The sequence below is a fragment of the Balaenoptera borealis genome (genome assembly GCF_965194805.1).
Source record: "Balaenoptera borealis genome assembly, chromosome: 17".
Taxonomy (NCBI): Eukaryota; Metazoa; Chordata; class Mammalia; order Artiodactyla; family Balaenopteridae; genus Balaenoptera; species Balaenoptera borealis.
In genome coordinates this window covers 77,099,760-77,124,313 of record NC_138876.1, presented here as the reverse complement: position 1 = coordinate 77,124,313, position 24,554 = coordinate 77,099,760, and the positions used below count along the sequence as shown (strand labels likewise).

At 38.7% G+C, this 24,554-nt stretch overlaps 1 protein-coding gene across 3 annotated transcripts in view; it reads right to left on the bottom strand.

Moving 5' to 3' along the window:
• Positions 1-24,554, bottom strand: part of TOX (thymocyte selection associated high mobility group box) — a 302,599-nt gene that overhangs the window by 49,684 nt on the left and 228,361 nt on the right. For all 3 annotated transcript variants that reach the window (XM_082364680.1, XM_082364681.1, XM_082364682.1), the window contains one exon: positions 4,376-4,657. In XM_082364680.1, the coding sequence (XP_082220806.1) occupies positions 4,376-4,657 (282 nt within the window). The remainder of the gene's footprint in view (positions 1-4,375; positions 4,658-24,554) is intronic.

Genomic DNA, 24,554 nt, shown 5'->3' with positions numbered 1-24,554 from the left:
ACGATCTTAAAACTGGTCAGAGAATAGAGGCAGATTACTTTCAAAGGAAATACAGTGAGGCAGCAGAATTCTCAAAAGCAATAATGAAAATCAGGATTCAATGGAGTAATATATCATCTTCAAAATGGTAACAGAGAATCACTGTCAATCTAAAATTCTTCTCCTAGTGGAAGTACTTTTTAAGGTAATCATGTTCCCAATAGATCCTCACAAGAGAAAATTTTAAAGGCATAGGGAAAATGACGTCAGATGACAAACTTTACATGTGAATAAATCTAAAGAAAAAAGACTATAAAGACAATAAAAATAGTATTTCATGGAGTTCATAAAATTACACTTAATTTAAATTTAAGATAAGTTATAATTTAAATTATAATTAAGATAAACAACAGCAATAACTGCTCCAGTATAAATTGAAAGGAGGGTGTTTGGAGTTAAAGTAATTTAAGAAGGGTAAAGATATTGATCAATGTTAGACTTTCACGCATTTGTGTGTTAGGAGTAGTTACTAAATAAAGAGAAAGATTATAAAATTTCCAGTCTTAAAATGGGAAATTTTGGAATGAGAAAAGTAAGAACAATCTTAAGGAAGGTAAGAAAGAGAAAAAGAAACAGACACATGTGGGACAAATAGAAAGCAACATATCAATACTGAAATGAGAAATAAACCCAAATTTTTTAGTATTTATATGAATGTAAATGAAGTCAGTTTCATTTGAAAGTAAAAATTTAACTATATACCACTGACAAGAGACATATAAAACTTAAGAAGACTTTTAGCAGAGAAGCTGAAAGTAAAAGGATGGAAAAATATATCTTGTGATTCTTAGCCCATAATTTCCTTAAAGGGAAAACTGTGCTAAAAATACAGTTGTAATGCCAGATACTTTAAGTGTCTTAAAGTGTCTGTTATATTACACATATTGGATTACAGGCTTAGAACCACAAGCTACCCGAGTTTATATTTCTTTGATGTTTGACTGTATGTCTAGTTTATGACTTCAGGCTGTCAACACAGCTCCATAGCAATCAGAACCATAAGGAGTGTTTATAAGGTGATAATTTATTTTACTGATGTATTTACAATATTTCTCTCTGTCAAAACAAAGTTATTTCACTTACTTGTTCAATTAGATAAACTGGAATTAATATGCAATTGCTTAAGAGAGCACAAAGTATTAAGAGGGAAGGTTTAAAGCCTTCTTTTTCAGGTGTGAGACTAAATATTCTTTTTTAGGTGTGAGACTAAATATTCTTTTTTTAGATCTCATTAGAAATGATTTAAATGATCCTTTTGACTTAACGCTACTTCACATTTAACTGGAGCTGTTGCAGTACAACATTCCACATAAATCCTGCTCATACATAAAGGAAAATTCCGGTTTAATCATTAGCTGTGATGAAGAATGCCTGAGCATTTTCATCAGAGGACTTTTTTTAGCCATTTAATTAAGTCGAACAAATGGGCAGGAGAATTTTGTACTGGAGAGAAGGTGAAGGACAGTGCATAGAGCTGGAATGGGAGGATGAATTTCGAGATGGAAAATGCACTTAAACTCAACATAAATTTGAGAATATTTGTGTAGACAAAAAGTCATTTTAATGAGGGCATTCTTGAGAAATCCACCCCTAGGCCTTCACACATAGATTATTCAAGACTATACAACTATGGAATATAAATTCCACTACACAATGCTTACGTGATCATTAATAATAAGCTATACATTACTTTGAGATATGGATGTTAAGTGATTGGATAGGATACTCACTGGCAAAGTTTCACACTAGCCTGGAAACTCAAAACATACAAATTCATACCTCAGCAAAATTGTAAGATATGGACCTTATGCATCAGTAGAAAATGGCAGAACCTGTCAATATTAATTCTATGAATTTCGGGTTTCTACTCAGTCTGCTACTCGTATAAATTGAAGAGTGTGGAAAATGCTATTGTAAGTAAGAATAATCCTGCATAAAATTTACTGTCAGAAGATGCTAATTTTGCATTAATTTCCTGAAATGTTAGCAATGAATATTGATAAAGATATAATCCAGATGTACAAATTGATCTTTACTATGAGTAGAACATTAATTTTCCCCCTTGCAACATAGTACGTAACATCTGTGTTTAGAAATTTAACTTGAATTATCCACGCATAATTTGATACCTAAATCACTGGCCACAAACAGATTCTTGGTGTTCACATTTACATCCAGGTGCTCATTAGCCGGAGACACCGTTAGAATAATACAGATTTTCTTAAAAATTTATTTTGCCCTCTAAGTGATCAGCCAAAGGTCAGGCTTTTACTAGCCCAATACATTATTCATGTAATATCAATTAGTCTCCTCCCTCCCTTTACGTTCCTTCTTGAGAGGCTGGCTCCCTGACAGGGAGATACTGTGCAGGCAGAGGGGCGCTGACGCCTAGCTGTGCAGCCGTCCGGAACGGTACCCGGGATTTGCTGTCCTCAGGGGTGGGAGGCAGCAGGCGTGGAGATGAACGACCTTTACACTCGCACAAGCCTAGAAACGGGGGCCGGCGCGCCGTGCAGGGCTGTCAGGAGGCAGAGACGGGAGAGGGCAGAGCGTGCCAGGGCCTGTACTGGGGTTTTTGTGGGAGGGAAGGGGCGACGCAGGGTAGGTATACCGAGTAAGCTCAGGACTGGGATGTTTGAACAGTTTCAGCGGGCTTGGCTCTAGAGGTGGTCCCCAGTTGTCCATACCTAGCCCTGGGGGGAAGCTTGGCGGGCAGTGCTGGCGTGGTGTGTGAGAGTTTGATAAAGGAGATGACTGGGGTGTGGGCTGTGGATTGGTTGGTGTGTTTAGCAAAGATGCGCTCCCAGGGGAGTCACTCACCATCTCTAGGAATTAGCTACCCTGGTAGTGTTTCCAGGATTAAGGCCCTACATGCCAGAGCTTCAAAAATACTGAAAATAATAAAATATAGTCAATACAGCAGCCTTGCCTTTGTCATCAGGCTAAATAAATCTATGTGTCACTATCTGGATTGTTAAAAGACTATTGTTAAGTTAACCATGTAGATCAGAATCCCACGGTATTGCCATTTGTTTCCCCAAAACGAAATTCTCACAAGGTGAAAAGAAAACAAAGGGCCGACACAAATGACAGTTCATTAGTGACATTAAACAAAGAGGAGGAATATGAAATGTGCATGTGGCCGCCAGTGTTTTCCACAGGGACCAGGCAAGGGTCCTTCTCACTGGGACAAACTGGGAAGATGCCTGACTGATAACCAAGGCAATAAAAAGATGATTTCGATGCTCTTGACTGAGTGTACTTGGTTATGGTGCAGTCATTTGAAAAGGCTGCCTTGAATACTTTAAAGAACTAACTACCTTTTGTAGCTAATTTTCCAAAATAAGGACAATTAAGACCCATCTTTTTATACAGATAACTTAAGGTGATGCAGATAGACAGACAGACAACCATACTGGCCTGGGGTTAACAAGAGCTAGGTAATGAAACACCTAGGCTCCTTCTTCTGGAAGGGAGTCATTTAATATCTCTGGCCCTTCTTTTCTTCATCCTAAATATGAAATTTTTTTTTAAACAAATAAATTAATTAATTTATTTTTTGGCTGTGTTGGGTCTTTGTTGCTGTGCGTCGGCTTTCTCTAGTTGAGGCGAGCGGGGGCTACTCTTTGTTGCGGTGCGCGGGCTTCTCATTGCAGTGGCTTCTTTTTGTTGCAGAGCACGGGCTCTAGGCGCGTGGGCTCAACAGTTGTGGCTCGCGGGCTCTAGAGCTCAGGCTCAGTAGTTGTGGCGCACGGGCTTAGTTGCTCCGCGGCATGCGGGATCTTCCCAGACCAGGGCTCGAACCCGTGTCCCCTGCATTGGCAGGCGGATTCTTAACCACTGCACCACCAGGGAAGTCCCCTAAATACGAAATGTTTGGATAAGATGATCTCAAAGGATTCCTCTAACCATAACACACACACACACACACACACACACACACACACACACAGGGCCATCATTATATCCCTGGGATGTTGCCTTCTTAAAATAAAGTGGTTAAATTGAAAGATATTTTTGAATGAGTGGTGAATTAAGCTTGATTTTGGACACTGAGTCCTACAAGGTTATTTATTTTCCCTTACTCACTATGCAGACCCTATACTGTGTGGGTGCAACCTACTTTTACGCTTAATACACTTGCACTGAGAGGATTTGTTAGGAACTTAAAAATGCAATTGGACAAGCAGGTGATTTAATCCATTCGGTCCCCCACCAACGTTTCTCATTTGAACGATATAACTTGCATCCACCATAGGTCAAGGGAAGTGCCAGTCAATAGTTTTTTTTAGGCAGCAAGCCTTTCCTATTGGTCCCCAAAATAACCTAGTCATACCTTAGAGGTATCATCGCCTTCGTCCTCATGCACTGAGCTGGACGGTGAAGGAGTTGCAGACTTGCTTCCGGGAGGAGACGGCGAGCTGTGGGGGACACTGCTTCCCCCCATGTTCAATCCAAGCTGCGCACTGAGCTGTGACTGGTTGATGGTGGTCAGCTGGCCGTGCTGCATCATGGCTGGTTGCTGCCTGAGCTCTGCAGGCTGACCCCTCGGTCTCATGGCCGCCATCGGAGGACGGGAGCTATACTGGCTTCCTTCTGGGCTCCGTATATCTTGCATCTGTAAGAAAAAATGCAGAGGAATAATTTTTCACAAACCTGTTTCTGGAAAAATTTTTAAAAATTCCCTAGGCTTTAAAAATCCGTTAGGATGTCCTGCTAAACTATACACATTTCCACCCCCTCCCTCAGAGTAGGATAATCCTAACAGTATATATCACCCTGAATTTGAGAATTCAGTCAACATCACATTTCATTACTCAAGACCTGGTTGATTATATTTACACAGTCCTTCTTCATACTGCAACGAAATGCAAACATATACCATTAACAGCTATTTATGGTGTAAGTTTCAAAATACTGATGCTTATTAGAGTGTCAATATTATATAATTATTAGTGATTACAGCATTCACAGTAATTCATGAAACTCTATTTCTTTGATTCTCATCATTTAAAAAAGGTGTTGAAAGTTAAGCATACTATGGTTCTCAGTTTACTTCTATATAGGCTAGTACTGGCCAAATGATCTACGAACTTCCGACTCAGAACATTTACAGGCTGGTATTAACCAACTGATTAACTGACTATTGAAATGATTTGACTACACAGTCCGATTTGAAAGTAAAGCTCTGAAGTTGCAAGGTCACCATATTAATCCATTATGCTATCTGGGTCACTGCTTTTTAGCCTTAATGAGACTCACTCTTACAATTCAAGCAGTGAATTTCATCTCTGCAAGAATTAGAATTAAAAGCATTGGAGGATGAAGTTCTTAACGTACCTAGAGGTCAAATGTGTTGTAAGAAGAGTGTGGTGGGTTTCACTTAATGTTTCTCTGGCATTTTCAAACTTAAAATAATGGGGACTGTTTTGTGGTGCTTACAGAAGCAGCTCAGTTTTGTTCACTCTGAAGGGCATTGGGGAGTTCATGCAGGTAGAGGGTTTATAAAACAAGAGAGAGAAAAAAAGAAACAAATGGAAAAAAGGAGGGCAGTGAAGAGATATATGTTAATGTTACATTTGGGAATGGAAAAAGTAAAACTAATGTTACCTTTCTCTATTTCATTAAAAAAAAAAAAAACCCATATAGTTTCAGAATGCTTAGTTAACTACCCCATCTGCAAATGTTACCATGACATGGAAATAATGAAAAGGTCAATTAAGTAACTTAGTCATAGGCTTTCTTTTCTTTTGGTAATAAAATCATTTTCTACCAATGCTCTCCAGTCATTTTACCAACCTAGTTAGACCTCCCTGAAACTGGAGTGGTGACTGAAGACGTGTCTGCCTGTGTTCCCTGTATTAGGTTTACTGTCTCCACCATGAGGCATCTTATTAGTCAACACCTTTTGACCTTTCCAAGTCTTGCTACTGCTTCATCTTCAGACTCGGTTCTAGGAATCCTAGACTCTGGCTCTCCTAGGTGAAGGGTTAGTCTGGCTCTGTGGCTTTGTACCCGTTGATTTCCTGGTTTAAATCAACCTTTTTCCCATAATTTAAACCGTGTTCCTCCAATCCTTCAAAAGTAGCTCATAGCTCTCCTTTTTATGAAACCCCTCATTAAGCAGGTATCACTCACTATTCAGTGATATATGTTAGCGCTGCAGAGGCCCTAGTGACACGTTCTCAATCTACAGAAGAGGAGACTGAGGGGCTTTGAATGTCTGTTGAATAAATATATAAATAAATGACTAAAACCTTAAGTGATCTTAAGTGACTTCCCCAAACCACACAGTTGGAGTTAAAACCTCCATCTCTCAATTCCAGTCTTTGATACTTCCTACTGTATTAAGCAGCTGATGCAATATTCTACATATCCCAAAGAGAGAGTTATAGTTAATTAAAGACAGTCAAAAACACCCATCCAATATTGTCTACCCCAATCCATGGTTTTTATCTAGTCCGTTCATGTTGCCTCCACTCACATTTACTAAAATAGTTTTTGTTCCTGCTTAACTGTTCCTATAACTTCCATAATCTGACCTTCCCTGTGAAATAATACTAGCTTTCACAGTTATCCATAAAGTTGTGCCGCTGAGTCTCTTTCAGGCCCGTACTCTAAGGCCCTGAGGTCCTACTGTGTTCTTCCTTAGACCCTTAGCACGTAGAACTGGTCTCTCACTGTGGGCACAGAGTAATGGGTGCCCATAAAGGGCACTGTCCTATACAGGGCAGCTCCCTCTTCCAACCCTGCACCAAATAAAGCACTCACATGAGTATTCAAACGTATCTGTTTGGAGAAGACACATTTTTAGAGCCCTGCAAATTAAAAACGTTTACTAACAAAATCATACTTTAGATTATCTTTCCAAACGTATATAGCTAATATCTTTATTTCTCTGTCACATAAATCCCAAGTTACAAGCATGAACAGTTGTAACCTATCTGGAGCCCACTTCTCACTCTTTCAGACATATTGTGGTTTTCACGTGACATTGCAGAAGGTGATCTCTAAACTGACTTACACACAGAATTTCCAGATTTACGACTACAAATTTCACTTCAGAGCACCTATCTCTTCCTCCATTTTGTAATCTTTTTTATTGTTTTCTCATGCTAATTAGTGTGGTGGGTAGGTCTCTGAGAACTAAAATTCTATCTCTACCTTTGTTTTACTAGTAGAAGGAGGTGGGCGTGGTGGGAGGCAGTAGGGAATCAATCTGGGTCGCGACCACACAGCACTCAACAGGGCACCACTTCTTCAACACACTCATCATTAGTCCAAAATATGGTGTCACCAGTGGTGTCAGGCCAGCAGACGGCAGCTTTAACACTGAATCAAAGAAGAATTTTCCTTTGCGGAGGGTGGCAAGCACAAATCAGAGGGCAAACTCATCTCTTTAGGCCTCAGATGCACTTAGAAATAGATCTTAACACCCCTGGTGACATTTCTGAATTAGGAGGGGTTTTTCCATTTCACCTTGCTTTGATAGAAGTCAGTTTACTATTTATCACTGCCTAATGTATAATATGGGGCAAATTAAACTGGAGGGACTCTGATTACTGAAAACTAAGAATAATTAGTCAGCTCATGAAGGTAAGCAAATGTTCTGATTACTGGTTTCCTTCTAGGAAGATAGTGACTAACTACAGGTCTTAATGTGAAATACGAAACTTCAACTTGCAAAATATTATTTCCTGTTACTCTCCGGTATTCTCAATTTACCGTGAATAATTCACTTAAGTCATGCTTAATCTCAACTGCTGTTCTGATTCCTCCCAGCTCCTTCATTGACTTCTATTCTTCTTACAACTTTCCACCCCTAAATGATTCCCTAACATTCTGTTTTTGAGTCACATTCCTTTTTTTTTTTTCTTTCAACACTTCTATTCAATGTAGTGCTAGCCAGAAAAATTAGTCAAGAAAAAAAATAAAAGACTTTCAAAATAGAAAGAAGTAAAATTATCTCTCCTCACAGATGACATGATCTTATATATTTAAAAAGCTGTAAAGATTACACACACACACAAATTAGAGCTAATAAATGAATTCAGCAAAGTTGCATGATACAAAACAACACACAAAAATTAGTTGCACTTTACACAAATAATGAATAATATGAGAAGGAAATTGAAAAAACATTTCCATTTACAATAGTATCAAAAAATACTTAGGAATAAACAAGAAGGCACGAAGCAAAAGACTCTTAAAACTACAAAATGCTGCTTAAAGAATTAAAGTTGAGTCACATTTCTTCATCCAGCTAAGATGCATCATGATTTTGTGAATGGGGAACGTTCTACATGAAAACGTACAATTCTGGCCCAAACTCCAGGTCTAACTCTACTAGATGTCACTACTTGGACATCACCCCTGCTGGAAAACCGAACAAGGTCTTCTTTCTCAAAACTATTTCATACTCTGTGTCCAATTTCTTTCGATGATACCTTCATCCTCCCCGTCACTTCTACTCAAAATGTTCTAGTAATTTTGGGTTCATTCCTTTTCTATCAAACTCTTGTGAATTCCACTGAGTGTGCTCTACAATACCCCTTCCATCTTCCCTTCCTCTCACTCCCACACCATTCACGCATTTTCAGGCCTTCATTACTTCCTCACTTGCAATAGTTACTTAACTAAAAAGAATATCTTCACATCCACCCCGAAGAGTACTGTAAAATTATGAGCCAGACTCAAAACCTTCCAGGTGATATCTGCCTACCAAATTGAATCCAAACTGTTCAGCATGCCGTTCAAGATTCCAAATGAACTTTATTCCTTATAAGTGTCCTTCACACACTTGATTGTTCAACCAAACCCAACTAATTGCTTTCCTTTGCCTCTCTCTCCCTTGAACATGTGACTTTGTCTATGCTGCTCTTTCAGCAATCACTTTCTGAGCATTTGCTGTTTGAACTTTTGAAAAACAGTGAAAAAAAAAAAAACTTTGCTCAGTGATTTGTGGTTTGCACAGAACTTTTACCTACTGGGCCTCATAATTCCCCTTTGAGGTAGCCCTATAGAAATGGCTGTTTTGTACAAGTTTATTGAGAATGGTAGAGGATAAATGGTCTCAGATCTCTCTACCAACAAAGATTAAAGTAGCAATAAGCTTATTTTACATATTTGTGTTCTTTTCACAATTCCACGATGCCATTACCATATTCACATATCCAAACCCTGAATATACTGGGTTGGCCAAAAAGTGCCTACGGTTTTTAAGTAAAAATAAAAGACACATTTTTCATTTTCGCTAAGAACTTTATTGAACAACGTATTCACCCTTTAATTCCACTACCGTCTGCCATTTTCCAGGCAACTTCATAATTCCATCATCCCAAAACATTTTATCTTTTTGAGCAAAGAACTGTTCCAGGTGCCTTTTTTTTTTTTTAACATCTTTATTAGAGTATAATTGCTTTACATTGTTGTCTTAGTTGCTGCTATATAACAAAGTGAATCAGCTATACATATACATATATCCCCATATCCCCTCCTTCTTGCATCTCCCTCCCACCCTCCCTATCCCACCCCTCTAGGTGGTCACAGGCACCGAGCTGATCTCCCTGTGCTATGCAGCTGCTTCCCACGAGCTATCTATTTTACATTTGGTAGTGTATATATGTCCATGCCACTCTCTCACTTCGTCTCAGCTTACCCTTCCCCCTCCCCGTGTCCTCAAGTCCATTCTCTACGTCTGTGTCTTTATTCCTGTCCTGCCCCTATGTTATTCAGAACCCTTTTTTTTTTTTTAGATTCCATATATATGTGTTAGAATATGGCATTTGTTTTTCTCTTTCTGACTTATTTCACTCTGTATGACAGACTCTAGGTCCATCCACCTCACTACAAATAACTCAATTTCATTTCCTTTTATGGCTGAGTAATATTCCATTGTATATATGTGCCACATCTCCTTTATCCATTCATCTGTCGATGGACACTTAGGTTGCTTCCATGTCCTGGCTATTGTCAGTAGTGCTGCAATGAACATTGTGGTACATGACTCTTTTTGAATTATGGTTTTCTCAGGGTATATACCCAGTAGTGGGATTGCTGGGTCATATGGTAGTTATATCTTTAGTTTTTTAAGGAACCTCCACACTGTTCTCCATAGTGGCTGTGTCAATTTACATTCCCACCAGCAAGAGGGTTCCCTTTTCTCCACACCCTCTCCAGCATTTATTGTTTGTAGATTTTTTGATGATGGCCATTCTGACTGGTGTGATACCTCATTGCAGTTTTGATTTGCATTCTCTAATGATTAGTGATGTTGAGCATCCTTTCATGTGTTTGTTGGCATTCTGTATATCTTCTTTGGAGAAATGTCTATTTAGGTCTTCTGCCCATTTTTGATTTGGGTCGTTTGTTTTTTGATATTGAGCTGCACGAGCTGCTTGTATATTCTGGAGATGAATCCTTTGTCAGTTGCTTCATTTGCAAATATTTTCTCCCATTCTGAGGGTTGTCTTTTTGTCTTGTTTATGGTTTCCTTTGCTGTGCAAAAGCTTTGAAGTTTCATTAGGTCCCATTTTTAAATTTTTGTTTTTATTTCCATTTCTCTAGGAAATTTCTCTAGGATATGTCAAAAAGGATCTTGCCGTGATTTATGTCATAGAGTGTTCTGCCTATATTTTCCTCTAAGAGTTTTATAGTGTCTGGCCTTACATTTAGGTCTTTAATCCATTTTGAGTTTATCTTTGTGTATGGTGTTAGGGAATGTTCGAATTTCATTCTTTCACATGTAGCTGTCCACTTTTCCCAGCACCACTTACTGAAGAGACTGTCTTTTCTCCATTGTATATTCTTGCCTCCTTTATCAAAGATAAGGTGACCATATGTGCGTGGGTTTATCTCTGGGCTTTCTATCCTGTTCCATTGATCTCTATTTGTTTCTGTGCCAGCACCATACCGTCTTGATGACTGTAGCTTTGTAGTATAGTCTGAAGTCAGGGAGCCTGATTCCTAAAGCTCCGTTTTTCTTTCTCAAGATTGCTTTGGCTACTCGCGGTCTTTTGTGTTTCCATACAAATTGTGAAATTTTTTGTTCTGGTTCTGTGAAAAATGCCATTGGTAGTTTGATAGGGATTGCATTGAATCCGTAGATTGCTTTGGGTAGTATAGTCATTTTCACAATGTTGATTCTTCCAATCCAAGAACATGGTATATCTCTCCATCTATTTGTATCATCTTTAATTTCTTTCATCAGTGTCTTATAGTTTTCTGCATACAGGTCTTTTGTCTCCTTAGGTAGGTTTATTCCTAGGTATTTTATTCTTTTTGTTGCAACGGTAAATGGGAGTGTTTCCTTAATTTCTCTCTCAGATTTTCCATCATTAGTGTATAGGAATGCAAGAGATTTCTGTGCATTAATTTTGTATCCTGCTACTTACCAAATTCATTGATTAGCTCTAGTAATTTTCTGGTAGCATCTTTAGGATTCTTTATGTATAGTATCATGTCATCTGCAAATAGTGACATGTTTTACTTCTTCTTTTCTGATTTGGATTCCTTTTATTTCTTTTTCGCCTCTGATTGCTGTGGCTAAAACTTCCAAAACCATGTTGAATAATAGTGGTGAGAGTGGGCAACTCTGTCTTGTTCCTGATCTTAGAGGAAATGGTTTCAGTTTTTCACCATTGAGAAAGATGTTGGCTGTGGGTTTGCCATATATGGCCTTTATTATGTTGAGGTAGGTTCCCTCTATGCCTACTTTTGGGAGAGTCTTTATCATAAATGAGTGTTGAACTTTGTCAAAAGCTTTTTCTACATCTATTGAGATTATCATATGGTTTTTATCCTTCAATTTGTTAATATGGTGTATCACTTTGATTGACTTGTGTAGACTGAAGAATCCTTGCATTCCTGGGATAAATCCCACTTGATCATGGTGTATGATCCTTTTAATGTGCTCCTGGATTCTGTTTGCTAGTATTTTGTTGAGGATTTTTGCATCTATGTTCATCAGTGATATTGGCCTGTAGTTTTCTTTCTTTGTGACATCTTTGTCTGGTTTTGGTATCAGGGTGATGGTGGCCTCGTAGAATGAGTTTGGGAGTGTTCCTCCGTCTGCTACATTTTGGAAGAGTTTGAGAAGGATAGGTGTTAGCTCTTCTCTAAATGTTTGATAGAATTTGCCTCTGAAGCAATCTGGTCCTGGGCTTTTGCTTGTTGGAAGATTTTTAACCAGTTTCAGTTTCAGTGCTTGTGACTGATCCGTTTATATTTTCTATGTCTTCCTGGTGCAGTCTCAGAAGGTTGTACTTTTCTAAGAATTTGTCCATTTCTTCCAGGTTGTCCATTTTATTGGCATATAGTTGCTTGTAGTAATCTCTCATGATCCTTTGTATTTCTGCAGTATCAGTTGTTATTTCTCCTTTTTCATTTCTAATTCCTTTGATTTGAGTCTTCTCCCTTTTTTTCTTGATGAGTCTGGCTAATGGTTTATCAATTTTGTTTATCTTATCAAAGAACCACCTTTTAGTTTTATTGATCTTTGCTACTGTTTCCTTCATTTCTTTTTCATTTATTTCTGATCTGATCTTTATGATTTCTCTCCTTCTGCTAACTTTGGGGTTTTTTCTTTCTCTAACTGCTTTAGGTGTAAGGTTATGTTGTTTATTTGAGAGTTTTCTTGTTTCTTGAGGTAGGATAGTATTGCTATAAACTTCCCTCTTAGAACGGCTTTTGCTGCATCCCATAGGTTTTGGGTCGTTGTGTTTTCATTGTCATTTGTTTCTAGGTATGTTTTGATTTCCTCTTTGATTTCTTCAGTGATCTCTTGGTTATTTAGTAGTGTATTGTTTAGCCTCCATGTGTTTGTATTTTTTACAGTTTTCTTTTCCTGTAATCGATATCTAGTCTCATAGCATTGTGGTAGGAAAAGATACTTGATACAATTTCAATTTTCTTAAATTTACCAAGGCTTGATTTGTAACCCAAGATATGATCTATCCTGGAGAATGTTCCATGAGCACTTGAGAAGAAAGTGTATTCTGTTGTTTTTGGATGGAATGTCCTATAAATATCAATTAAGTTCATCTTGTTTAATGTGTCATTTAAAGCTTGTGTTTCCTTATTTTTTTTTAAATTTATTTATTTTATTTATTTTTGGCTGTGTTGGGTCTTCATTGCTGTGCACGGGCTCTTCTCTAGTTGCAGCAAGTGGGGGCTACTCTTCGTTGCGGTGCACAGGCTTCTCACTGCGGTGGCTTCTCTTGTTGCAGAGCACGAGCTCTAGGTGCACAGGCTTCAGTAATTGTGGATTGTGGGCTCAGCAGTTGTGGCTTGTGGGCTCTAGAACGCAGGCTCAGTAGTTGGGCACATGGGCTTAGGTGCTCCGTGGCATGTGGGATCTTCCCGGACCAGGGCTCGAACCAAATTCCCTTCTTAACCACTGTGCCACCAGGGAAGCCCCTCCTTATTTATTTTCATTTTGGATGATCTGTCCCTTGGTGAAAGTGGGGTGTTAACGTCCCCTACTATGATTGTGTTACTGTCGATTTCCCCTTTTATGGCTGTTAGTATTTGCCTTATGTATTGAGGTGCTCCTATGTTGGGTGCATAAATATTTACAATTGTTATATCTTCTTGGATTGATCCCTTGATCATTATGTAGTGTCCTTCTTTGTCTCCTGTAATAGTCTTTATTTTAAAGTCTATTCTGTCTGATATGAGAATTGCTACTCCAGCTTTCTTTTGATTTCCATTTGCATGGAATATCTTTTTCCATCCCCTCACTTTCAGTCTGTATGTGTCCCTAGGTCTCAAGTGGGTCTCTTGTAGACAGTGTATATACGGGTCTTGTTTTTGTATCCATTCAGCCAGTCTATGTCTTTTGGTTGGAGCATTTAATCCACTTACATTTAAGGTAATTATTGATACGTATGTCCCTGTTACCATTTTCTTAATTGTTTTGGGTTTGTTATTGTAGGTCTTTTCCTTCTCTTGTGTTTACTGCCTAGAGAAGTTCCTTTAGCATTTGTTGTAAAGCTGGTTTGGTGGTGCTGAATTCTCTTAGCTTTTGCTTGTCTGTAAAGGTTTTAATTTCTCCATCAAATCTGAATGAGATCCTTGCTGGGTAGAGTAATCTTGGTTGTAGGTTTTTCCCTTTCATCACTTTAAATATGTCTTGCCGCTCCCTTCTGGCTTGCAGAGTTTCTGCTGAAAGATCAGCTGTTAACCTTATGGGGATTCCCTTGTATGTTATTTGTTGCTTTTCCTTTGCTGCTTTTAATATTTTTTCTTTGTATTTAATTTTTGATAGTTTGATTAATATGTGTCTTGGCATGTTTCTCCTTGGATTTATGCTGTATGGAACTCTATGTGCTTCCTGGATTTTATTGACTATTTCCTTTCCCATATTAGGGAAGTTTTCAACTATAATCTCTTCAAATATTTTCTCAGTCCCTTTCTTTTTCTCTTCTTCTTCTGGGACCCCTATAATTTGAATGTTGGTGCGTTTAATGTTGTCCCAAAAGTCTCTGAGACTGTCCTCAATTCTTTTCATTCTTTTTCTTTATTCTGCTCTGCGGTAGTTATTTCCACTATTTTATCTTCCAGGTCACTTATCCGTTCTTCTGACTCAGTTATTCTGTTATTGATTCCTTCTAGAGAATTTTTAATTTCATTTATTGTGTTGTTCATCATTGTTTGTTTGCTCTTTAGTTCTTCCAGGTCCTTGTTAATCGTTCCTTGTATTTTCTCCATTTTATTTCCAAGATTTTGGATCATCTTTACTATCATTACTCTGAATTCTTTTTCAGGTAGACTGCCTATTTCCTCTTCATTTGTTTGGTCTGGTGCGTTTTTACCTTGCTCCTTTATCTGCTGTGTATTTCTCTGTCTTCTCCTTTTGCTTAACTTACTGTGTTTGGGGTCTCTGTTTCACAGGCTGCAGGTTTGTAGTTCCCGTTGTTTTTGGTGTCTGCCCCTAGTGGCTAAGGTTGGTTCAGTGGGTTGTGTACGCTTCCTGGTGGAGGGGACTAGTGCCTGTGTTCTGGTGGATGAGGTTGGATCTTGTCTTTCTGGTGGCAGGACTGCGTCCGGTGGTGTGTTTTGGGGTATCTGTGAACTCAATATGATTTTAGGCAGTCTGTCTGCTAATGGGTGGCGTTGTGTTCCTGTCTTGCTAGTTGTTTGGCATAGGGTGTCCAGCACTGGAGCTAGCTGGTCGTTGAGTGGAGCTGGGCCTTAGCGTTGAGACAGAGATCTCTGGGAGAGCTCCTGCCGATTGATATTATATGGGGCCGGGAGGTCTCTGGTGGACCAATGTCCTGAACTCGGCTCTCCCACCTCAGAGGCTCAGGCCTGACACCCAGCTGGAGCACCAAAACCCTGTCAGCTACATGACTTTTGGGAAGTCTGAGGTCTCCTGCCAGTGTCCAGTAGGTGTTCTATAGGAGTTGTTGCATATGTAGATGTATTTTTGATGTATTTGTGGGGAGGAGGATGATCTCCATGTCCCACTCCTCTGCCATCTTGAAGGTCCTCCCTAGGTGCCTTTTACAGTCTTCCAGGGAACTGAAAGTTTTTCCATTAAAAGAATTTTGTAAAGACCTAAATAAATGGAAATCCGAAGGTGCAGTGTCTGATGAATAAGGAGGATGAATCAGAACTTCTCAGCCAAGCTGTAACAGTTTTTGTCTGGTCATCTAAGAAACACGTGGTCTTGCGTTATCCTGATGGAAGATAATGAGTTTTTTGTTGACTAATTCTGGATGCTTTTGTCGAGTGCTGCTTTCAGTTGGTCTAATTGGGAGCAGTATTTGTTGGAATTAATCATTTGGTTTTCCAGAAGGAGCTCATAATAAAGGACTCCCTTGCAATCCCACAATATACACAACATCACCATCCTTGGATGAAGACCAGTTTTCGGTGTAGTTGGTGGTGGTTCATGTCACTTAGCCCACTATCTCTTCCATTTCACATTACTGTACAGTATCTACTTTTCATCACCAATCACAATTTGTTTTAAAAACAGAACGTTTTCATTACATTTAAGTAGAGAATCTCATGCGGAAATATGGTCAAGAAGGTTTTTTTTTCGCTTAACTTATGTGGAACCTGAACATCAAAGGGAATAACAGAACCAAGCTGGTGCAAATGATTTTCAATGCTTGATTTGGATATTTTGAGTATGTCGGCTATCTCTCACGTGTTACAACGTTGATTGTTCTCAATTAATGTCTCGATTTGATCGCTATCTACTTCAACTGGTCTACCTGACCGTGGAGCATCGTCCAGCAAGAAATCTCCAGCATGAAACTTTGGAAACCACTTTTGATACGTTCAATCAGTCACAGTACCTTCTCCGTAAACTGCACAAATCTTTTTTTGCATTTCGGTTGCGTTTTAACCTTTCTTGAAATAATAAAGCAGAGGGACTTCCCTGGTGGTCAGTGGTAAAGAATCCTCCTTCCAAAGCAGGGGACACAGGTTCGACCCCTGGTTGGGGAACTAAGATCCCATGTGCCGCAGGGCAACTAAGCCTGCGCACCACAACTACTGAGCCTGCACCTCAATGAGAGAGCCCTCATGCCACAACTAGAGAGAGAGAACCCACATGTCTCAATGAAGACCACCCCGCGGGCTTCCCTGGTGTCACAGTGGTTAGGAATCTGCCTGCCAATGCAGGGGACATAGGTTCGAGCCCTGGTCTGGGAGGATCCCACATGCCATGGAGCAACTAGGCCCGTGAGCCACAACTGCTGAGCCTACGCATCTGTAGCCTGTGCTCTGCAACGAGAGGCCGCGACCGTGAGAGGCCCGCGCACCGTGATGAAGAGTGGCCCCCGCTAGCCACAAGTAGAGAAAGCCCTCGCACAGAAACAAAGACCCAACACAGCCAAGAAAAAAATAATAATAAATAAATAAAATTCACATAGGCCTTAGATTTCAAAAAAAAAAAAAATACTATAAAAAAAAAGACCACCCCGCGTGCTGCAACTAAGACCCAACGCAGCCAAAAAAAAAAAGAAAATTAAAAGTTTTTAAAAAAAGAAATAATAAAGCATAATATCCCAAAAATGTTGTTTTCTTCCATCTTCAATATTAAAATGGCTACACAAAAATTCACCAATTTTGATAAGTCTTTTTTTAAATGCATGCTGATATGACAGCTGTCACATATGATCTAACAAAATTGTTTTGAATGAAGTTAAAGACAACTAAGTGCTATGACAGCCACCTTATGGAAGAAAATCAATGAACCTTTTGGGCAACCCAATATTTTGAAGGGAAGTTCAAAAGTCAGCTCATCTACAAAGCTTTAAGAACCTTCTTATTATGAACTGCCAAAGCATTCTGTTTGTACTTTCTTTGTGGGACACTACTTTTAAATTTCTTAAACATGTACTCCTACACAGTAATCTTGATTTGTACATGACTAATGCATTTTTCAACCCTTCCTGAGATCTCTTTTAGTTACATTAGGTATTCCAAGTATTCAAAACATACCTGCCTAGTCAGTATATAAATAAAGAAATAAACACTACAAGTATAAACTGACTTTAACCAGTTTGATGATCTTTATTTTTTCCCGTGAATTTCATCTAGCATTAGTCCCAAGATGAAAAGAAAATATGAATAATGTCTGTTTCCATTTGTGGCAGAAACCTCAAGCTGTACCCTCTAACACTCATTTACTTTTGTCTGGAGGGACAGGCTTCCGGTAGCTGGCTGTCTAGCCGGAAAGCTGGCTAACAGAGGGCACTGCCTCCTTCCTTTGCAGCTCTGTATGGCCATGTGACCATGTTTTGGACACTGAAATATAAATGAAAGTGTTGGGAGGTACTTCCAAGAAATCTCCTTGAAGGAAGGGTTCACCTTCTTTTGTTCTTTTCTGCTGGCAAAAATGTGGGTGTGATGATTAGAACTCAGGAAAATGTCTTGGACCAAGAGGCAGTGCCCTTAGGATGTTGGAGGCACAGGAAAGAAGCTTGAGTGTCTGATTATCATGAAGACACTGGACCCTGGACAACCTACTTACTGTGGGAGTATTTAATGTGGAAGGGAAGAAAATGTCAATCTTTTTTCAGTGGTTTTGAGTTTCCTGTTATATGTAGTGGAACTAATCTTGACTGATACACCCTAATAGATTATAAACTCAAAAAAGCAGGGATAGAATCTACTTCGTTTACCATTTTAGCCCTAGTATCTAGCACAGACCTTGGCACATAGTAGACACTCAACACATATTTTCTTGAGTTCCCCTGAATAGATGCTCAGGTACATTTAGGATTGATGACTCTGGCTTCACATAAATAATACCACAAATCCTTGATCTTTGGGAAACTACATTTCTAAATTCTCAGGACTCAAATGTCTCAAGGTACTTTCTAACCTGTGTGTGAATTTCTCATTTTATTTATTTCAAGCCCAGTGAACTTTGTTTTTTCTTGGCTAAAAGTCCTGCATGTCGTTGGTATTTTAATTTTGAATGGCTCTTAATATTTATCTCCCCACTGGGGAAACTCAATCCATTGAAAATGGATGCTAGATTTCACTTTTTTGAAAACCGGAACTGTTTCCTTAAATTTTACAGATTGTTACTGAGGACCAATATTGTTCTTTAATTATGGGAGCTAACAAATGTCAATTAAAGTAATGGAGGAAGATTATGATGATGAAGATTATGATGAACTCCACTGAGTTCCTTCAAAACCTTCTTCCAATTAATGGAAAGCAAAAGCTCAGTTAAAACCAATTAGGAAACCAAAGCAGATATCATGTGTCTCCCTCATGACCTGCCTTGTAATCCACGGCTTGATGCTAATACCATGTTCCTTTCTCCCCTGGCCCATACCTACAGCATAAGAGTGCCAGGTTGAGGATACAGCTTGAGTGGGAAACTTCAGGCACGCTATTTGATACATATTTCAACACGTGTTCTCACGTTATTTTTCTTGGATTCTCTTTGAAAAGGAAAAGAAAAAAATACCCAAGTTGTTCATCTCAGATTATTTTAAAAAATGAGTAACACTTTGGTATAACTAATACCAAAAGAAAAGAAAAATCCTTAAAACAACATTAGTTGTATTCATGACAAAAGGGCGTTAAAATCTCCCCCTTGAACGGCACCAGAACAAATGAAGGCCTGCGTTTCAGTATTTAAAATTGTGTGTTTCACAATCCTTCAGAGTCTGTTTTCTTCTTTCAGATATCAGCATCCTTCCCAGTCCAACATGTGAACCTTGAAAGCTATCATTATCGCTGCCTCTAGCAGACAATCCGTATCAAAACAGTCGTACACATAAAGCTCTAACGATGTCTCGGCTTTCTCCGCTCTGATCCAGCTGTTTGAGTGAACAGCAGTTGGTGAACAGAGCCTGGAACATGGGGAGCCCCGAGGCCTTATTTGCTAATGCGGCTCCACCAGCTGCTGCCTTCTGTGGGCTTTGTGGGCGAGGCCTGGAATTTTGCCAGTTGCAGCAGGAACAAGAGAACGTGAGGAATCTCTGAAGCCCTTCCGTTTACCCCTGTCTGTCAGAATTTGACACCCTTTGCTGTTGAGTGCTTTTCCCAGGGCTATGAGGAGACCCCGCTGGCTTAGGCTGTGACAAGTGCTTACTCTCGGTCCCTTTTATACACACTATCAAACACACACCGTTCTCAGCATCTAAAGAAAAACTTCTGAGCCTTGCTCTTGGTACTCCGTCCAGCCCTGCATGATTAATCAGGCCAGGAAGGCTAAGCACTTCCATTTTTCTTAGGAATAATGCACTCTAAGAGGCTAGGAGAAGAATGTAAATGTTGATATTATTGAAGTCCCCAATTTGATTACATATTTTTGCCAGGGATTCAATTAATATGTAAATGTATACACCCAGACAAATTCGTGGGTAAATTTAATAGTGAAATTTTATTTATTATTTTCCTAAATGCATTTCCAAGAGAGAGCTAAATTATTTGTTGTCCAAATTAAATCATTTCTATGTGATCTCCTCATGTGATCTATTTATTATTTAAAAACGTATTTTAAATACACTTTAACACTTTTTGCTATCAGATTTCTGATTTTGAAGACTGATATTTAACGTCAGAAGAGGGGAAATCTGGGAAATACATATGTAGTTCGAAAGAAAGATTAAAGATTTTTATGAAAATGTATTTTTATCCTAATATTTGGTCAGAATAACTTGATTTCAACTCTGAAGTTCCAAAAAAATTGTTTTTGAATTTAACATTCTACTTTCCTTCCAAAAGACAATATGAACAAATAGCGCTCAGACTTCTTTACAATGCACTAAAATGGAATATTTATAGTTTAGTTAGGATAGTCATCATAAAACTATTACAAGAAAGCAAGAACTCCGGAGCATAATTCATTAAATATTTGCCAAAAGCCCAGACACAGCACTCTCTAGAATTATCATCCTTGGGGAAGACTAAAACCACCTCGGAAAGCAAGCACTCATGTCCACGTGACCTTCCATAACACCTGACCGTCCTCCTCCCTCAAACTGGGGTCTCTCCCTCATTGTAGCCTCTTCCATGAATCCGGACCCTTATTACACAAGGGATTTGATATGATAGAGGAAAACATCATTGAAAGTTTTAAACATCATGGCTAAAATTTATACTGGCTAAAGATCATTTTAAGTTAAAAAATTTTAATTTAATTAATTTTTTGTATGCTCTCCCAGGGATGAACCAAAGATCAAACATCGAAGACAGAAAGCCACAGAAGGAGGGAGGACCCCCAACCTCTGAATGTCCTCAGTGTCCTTGCCAGGTCCTGAACCTCCCTGACAGAGCTTGACTTCTATTTCTGTTACATCCCCTAGATCCAGAAAGAAGCATTTTAGTTGCCCTAGTGTATGCATCCGGATTCATTTTTACAAACTGGAAAAGCAATTCTGTATCATTTTATTTGATTTCTTTTTCTTCCTTTTTCCCGATGGAAGGTAGTGTGCTATGGTGGAGGAAACCCTGCTCACGGCATCATCAGACTAGCTCTGATCCTAACAAGCTGTCTTACTTTTAATAATTAATCTGGCCCTCGTTTTCCACCTCTGCAAAACAGATGGATGACAACTTTTCAGCAGCGAATATTTACTGAGTGCTTACTCTAGGGGCTCTGCTCTAGGTACCAGGTAAACAACAGTGACCAAGCACACTGAAATCCCTCCCCTCCGCAGCTCGCTTTCCAGCGGGGCAAACAGACAATGTGATAAATAAGTGTTAGATGTAGTTTGTTTGATAGTGGTTAAGTTTTAAAGAGACCAACCTGAGAGAAATGTACTGACCTTAATGCTTGCTTCAAAGTGCACTTGTGAGGATTACCTAGAATAAAAACTATGAACATATTCTGCCAAATGTGAACTTATTCTGTGGCTGACGCTCACATGCATTACCTTTTGTGGAAGAGGCTGATGTTTACCTTTTGCTGTCAACCTTGGGTCACTTTCCCTGACTAGTTGTCTTTCATGGTGAGCCACTGACATGGTTGTGACCAAGCATTCTGGCAGCCCAAAGCTTGCATCTGTGGGGACCTTCCCTGGGATAAGCTGCGCAGCTCATGTCACAGAGCACAGGGGTTCACTGTGAGAAAGTAAATAGCCCAGATAAAGGTTGAACTTATAATCCAGATTTTAATAGCTCCCTGATCAAGGCTAACAGGCTAACTGGTAGATAAACAGTTCAAAAAAATTTTAATGCATACAAATGTATTGCAGTTCATAGTATACCATTCTCTCCCATCAACTCTGTACATACAGTCTCTCTTTTGGATCACAATGATGGCCGGGAGGTTACGGGGTACAGTGATGTCTTCTAACTGCAGAGTTGGAAAGATTTTTTTTTACTCAAATCGAGGCACTCCATTTCTGATTGCTTCATGCCAACAGTCTGTCTCTTGCTGTTACTGCTAAGCTATCAACATTTCAGTGTTACCAAGCTTGACACTGTGCTTCAGGGAGCCCTTGAACAGGTCCCTCTGCCCAGCTCAAATAAGGGAGACACGCAAATGTACAGTGGGCGAGCTTGACTCTTAGTTGACAAGGAGCATCTCTCTTAATTCCAATTCATGGCAGGACATGAAGGCTCAGGGACTGGAATTTCTCCCGTAACTATCGATAAAAGGGTTTGGGGGACCATCTGGTCCACCTCTGCTTCCCCAGACATCTGAATTAGCAGGTCCTACACACTTGCACACTTCTGGTAATAGGAGTCTATGAGTCTGCTCTGTGTCTACTGTGATTACAGTCAGTGAAGCCCTTTATTTGTATAGATCCTGTCTTTCACATCTGCACTACAAAGTGTAGGCAGCGCTTTGTTCATGGGGCTAAAATCTTATATTAACGTGTATTCAAACATGCTAATGTCTGTTCACATTTCCTCTGCTTTGATGTTCTCAGAGAAGGGACTGAATAATGTGCCTAATTTTCAGAACTCTTTCAAAGGATTGTGTGCATTGAAACAAAAAAAAATGGATTGGAAGAATAGGTGGTAAGAAAATTGGGAAATGTTACGAGACATGCCCTGTGGGAGCTGTGGTTTACCTACGAGAACTTGCTCTGTATATTTATAGCATCACAAGTCAGCTTAAATGGTTTTTTATATTATACTTAAACCTGAAAATTTAAGTGAATTTCATAGTTTCCACTGGAATATTAATGGGATGCTAGTAAAAGTGGAGATGTCAAGTGGAATATTGACATCTTAACATCAGTTCAGAAAAGTGATATTTGAGTTCATTTAGAGGCTCTTAAATCATTAGATACACATGACATTCCCTTAAAAGTATATCTCAAGAAGCAAAATTAAAACCTTGTAGTCTGCTTGGCCCAGATAGCTTCCCTATGCAGAATATTTGTATGCTCCCAACTTACTGGGGACTTGAAGAAAAGTACAATTTTAAATTAGTATGTTATTATGGAAATCTTCCAATAATCCTTTTAATAATGTATTATAAAACATTAAAATAGCCTTTTCAAGATAGGAAAGGCTGGAAATCCTCTCCTATTGAGTATAATATTAATAAATTGGTAAAATCAGTCTAGGAAAATTACAATGTCTTTCAGTTCCTTTAAAGTGTCTGACTTGGTAAGTGACCTTAAGCTCCTTTAAAACAATTAAAAGATTCAAATATTTGTCTGCCAAAATTTTATAGCATGTTAGATAATGGGGTGAATGTAGTTATATACAGTCTCTATATTTCTGGGTATACCTAATTTAGTTAATATTAACATTACTCACTCATTTATGCTTTTATACACTTTGAGTCATGTAAGGTCAAGGTCTCAAAACTAATCATAAAACTACAGACTGCTGTTCATGCTAATATAATAACTCTTTCTTTAAAACAACTGCCAATAAATTTCATTATAAAAAGTTATTAAAAGGGTTAAAAACCTATTAAATGTCAAAGAATTTGCCTGACTGAAACTTCTAATAAAGAAAGAGAATAGGCTTTCTTTCTGAATTATTTAAATCTTTACTGACTGTGCACTGAACCATGAAATTAGAAAAGTGTTATTAGAAGTGTTCTCTGGTTTTTATAAAAGTTGGAGCCCAGAATGTATCAAGCTATAGTCTTTAACTAGACTAGTTAAAGCTGGAGGTTTTTAATCCCAAATATATGGCTTCTACTGATATAAAGGTCATAATTAAAACTCTATCCTGTAACTTGGTGATAATAAAATTATTATTACGAAGCACACATGTTCATTTAAAATATATGAGCTACATGTTCCAATTTAATATTTTCAATTTTTTCAGTCTTTCCATGTCCACTAACATAGACTCACTTAACTAATAACCAGGTTTTAATGGTGGCTAATTTTAAAGCACTGAAGTTAAGAATTTGAATTATCTATCATTTACAGGTTTAACATCTACCAAATAAATATATGCTGAAATTAGATAATTATGACCTAAAGAGTTAAAAAATCACAATTCTGCATGATTATAACCCTGTGTGATAATGGCATAAAATAAATTTCGGTATCCATTATAAAAAAAAAAAAGCAAATACCCCTTTCACAGTCTGAATCTATTTCTCTGGGAAACTACACTCAGCACAACTGATTTGAACTGGTCTAAACCTAACAAGCAGGTCCACACATCAGTCTCTTCAACTGCTCAGTGCCAGCCTTTGGTAACTGTGGTCTTAAGTTCTCTTATTAATAATATCTGATACTTGTTGGCCCCACCTTATATACCAAGCACAGTGCTAAGAAGTTGATAAGCATTGCCCTCTTTAACCCTCACAATAACCAGGTGAGACTGTCATACCCATGAAGGACCAAAGAGGGGATTCTTCAGCTACGCAGTAAGCAGACTGGCTGGAGTTGGTCTCAGGCTGCCTAACTGCAAAGCCGACGTGACCCCGTGTCTGAACTGATGTTTTTAGGTGTCCTTTAAAAGAAAAGATGGTTGAAAGAGCTCACTGGGGAAGATGTGGCTAGAATCTCGAATGACTGAATTTAATGCACTGATTCCTTGGGTAGGAAATACAATTCGAAATATTTTCCTGCACACTTAAGCTAGGCCTGGTACTATTAGAGGCCCTC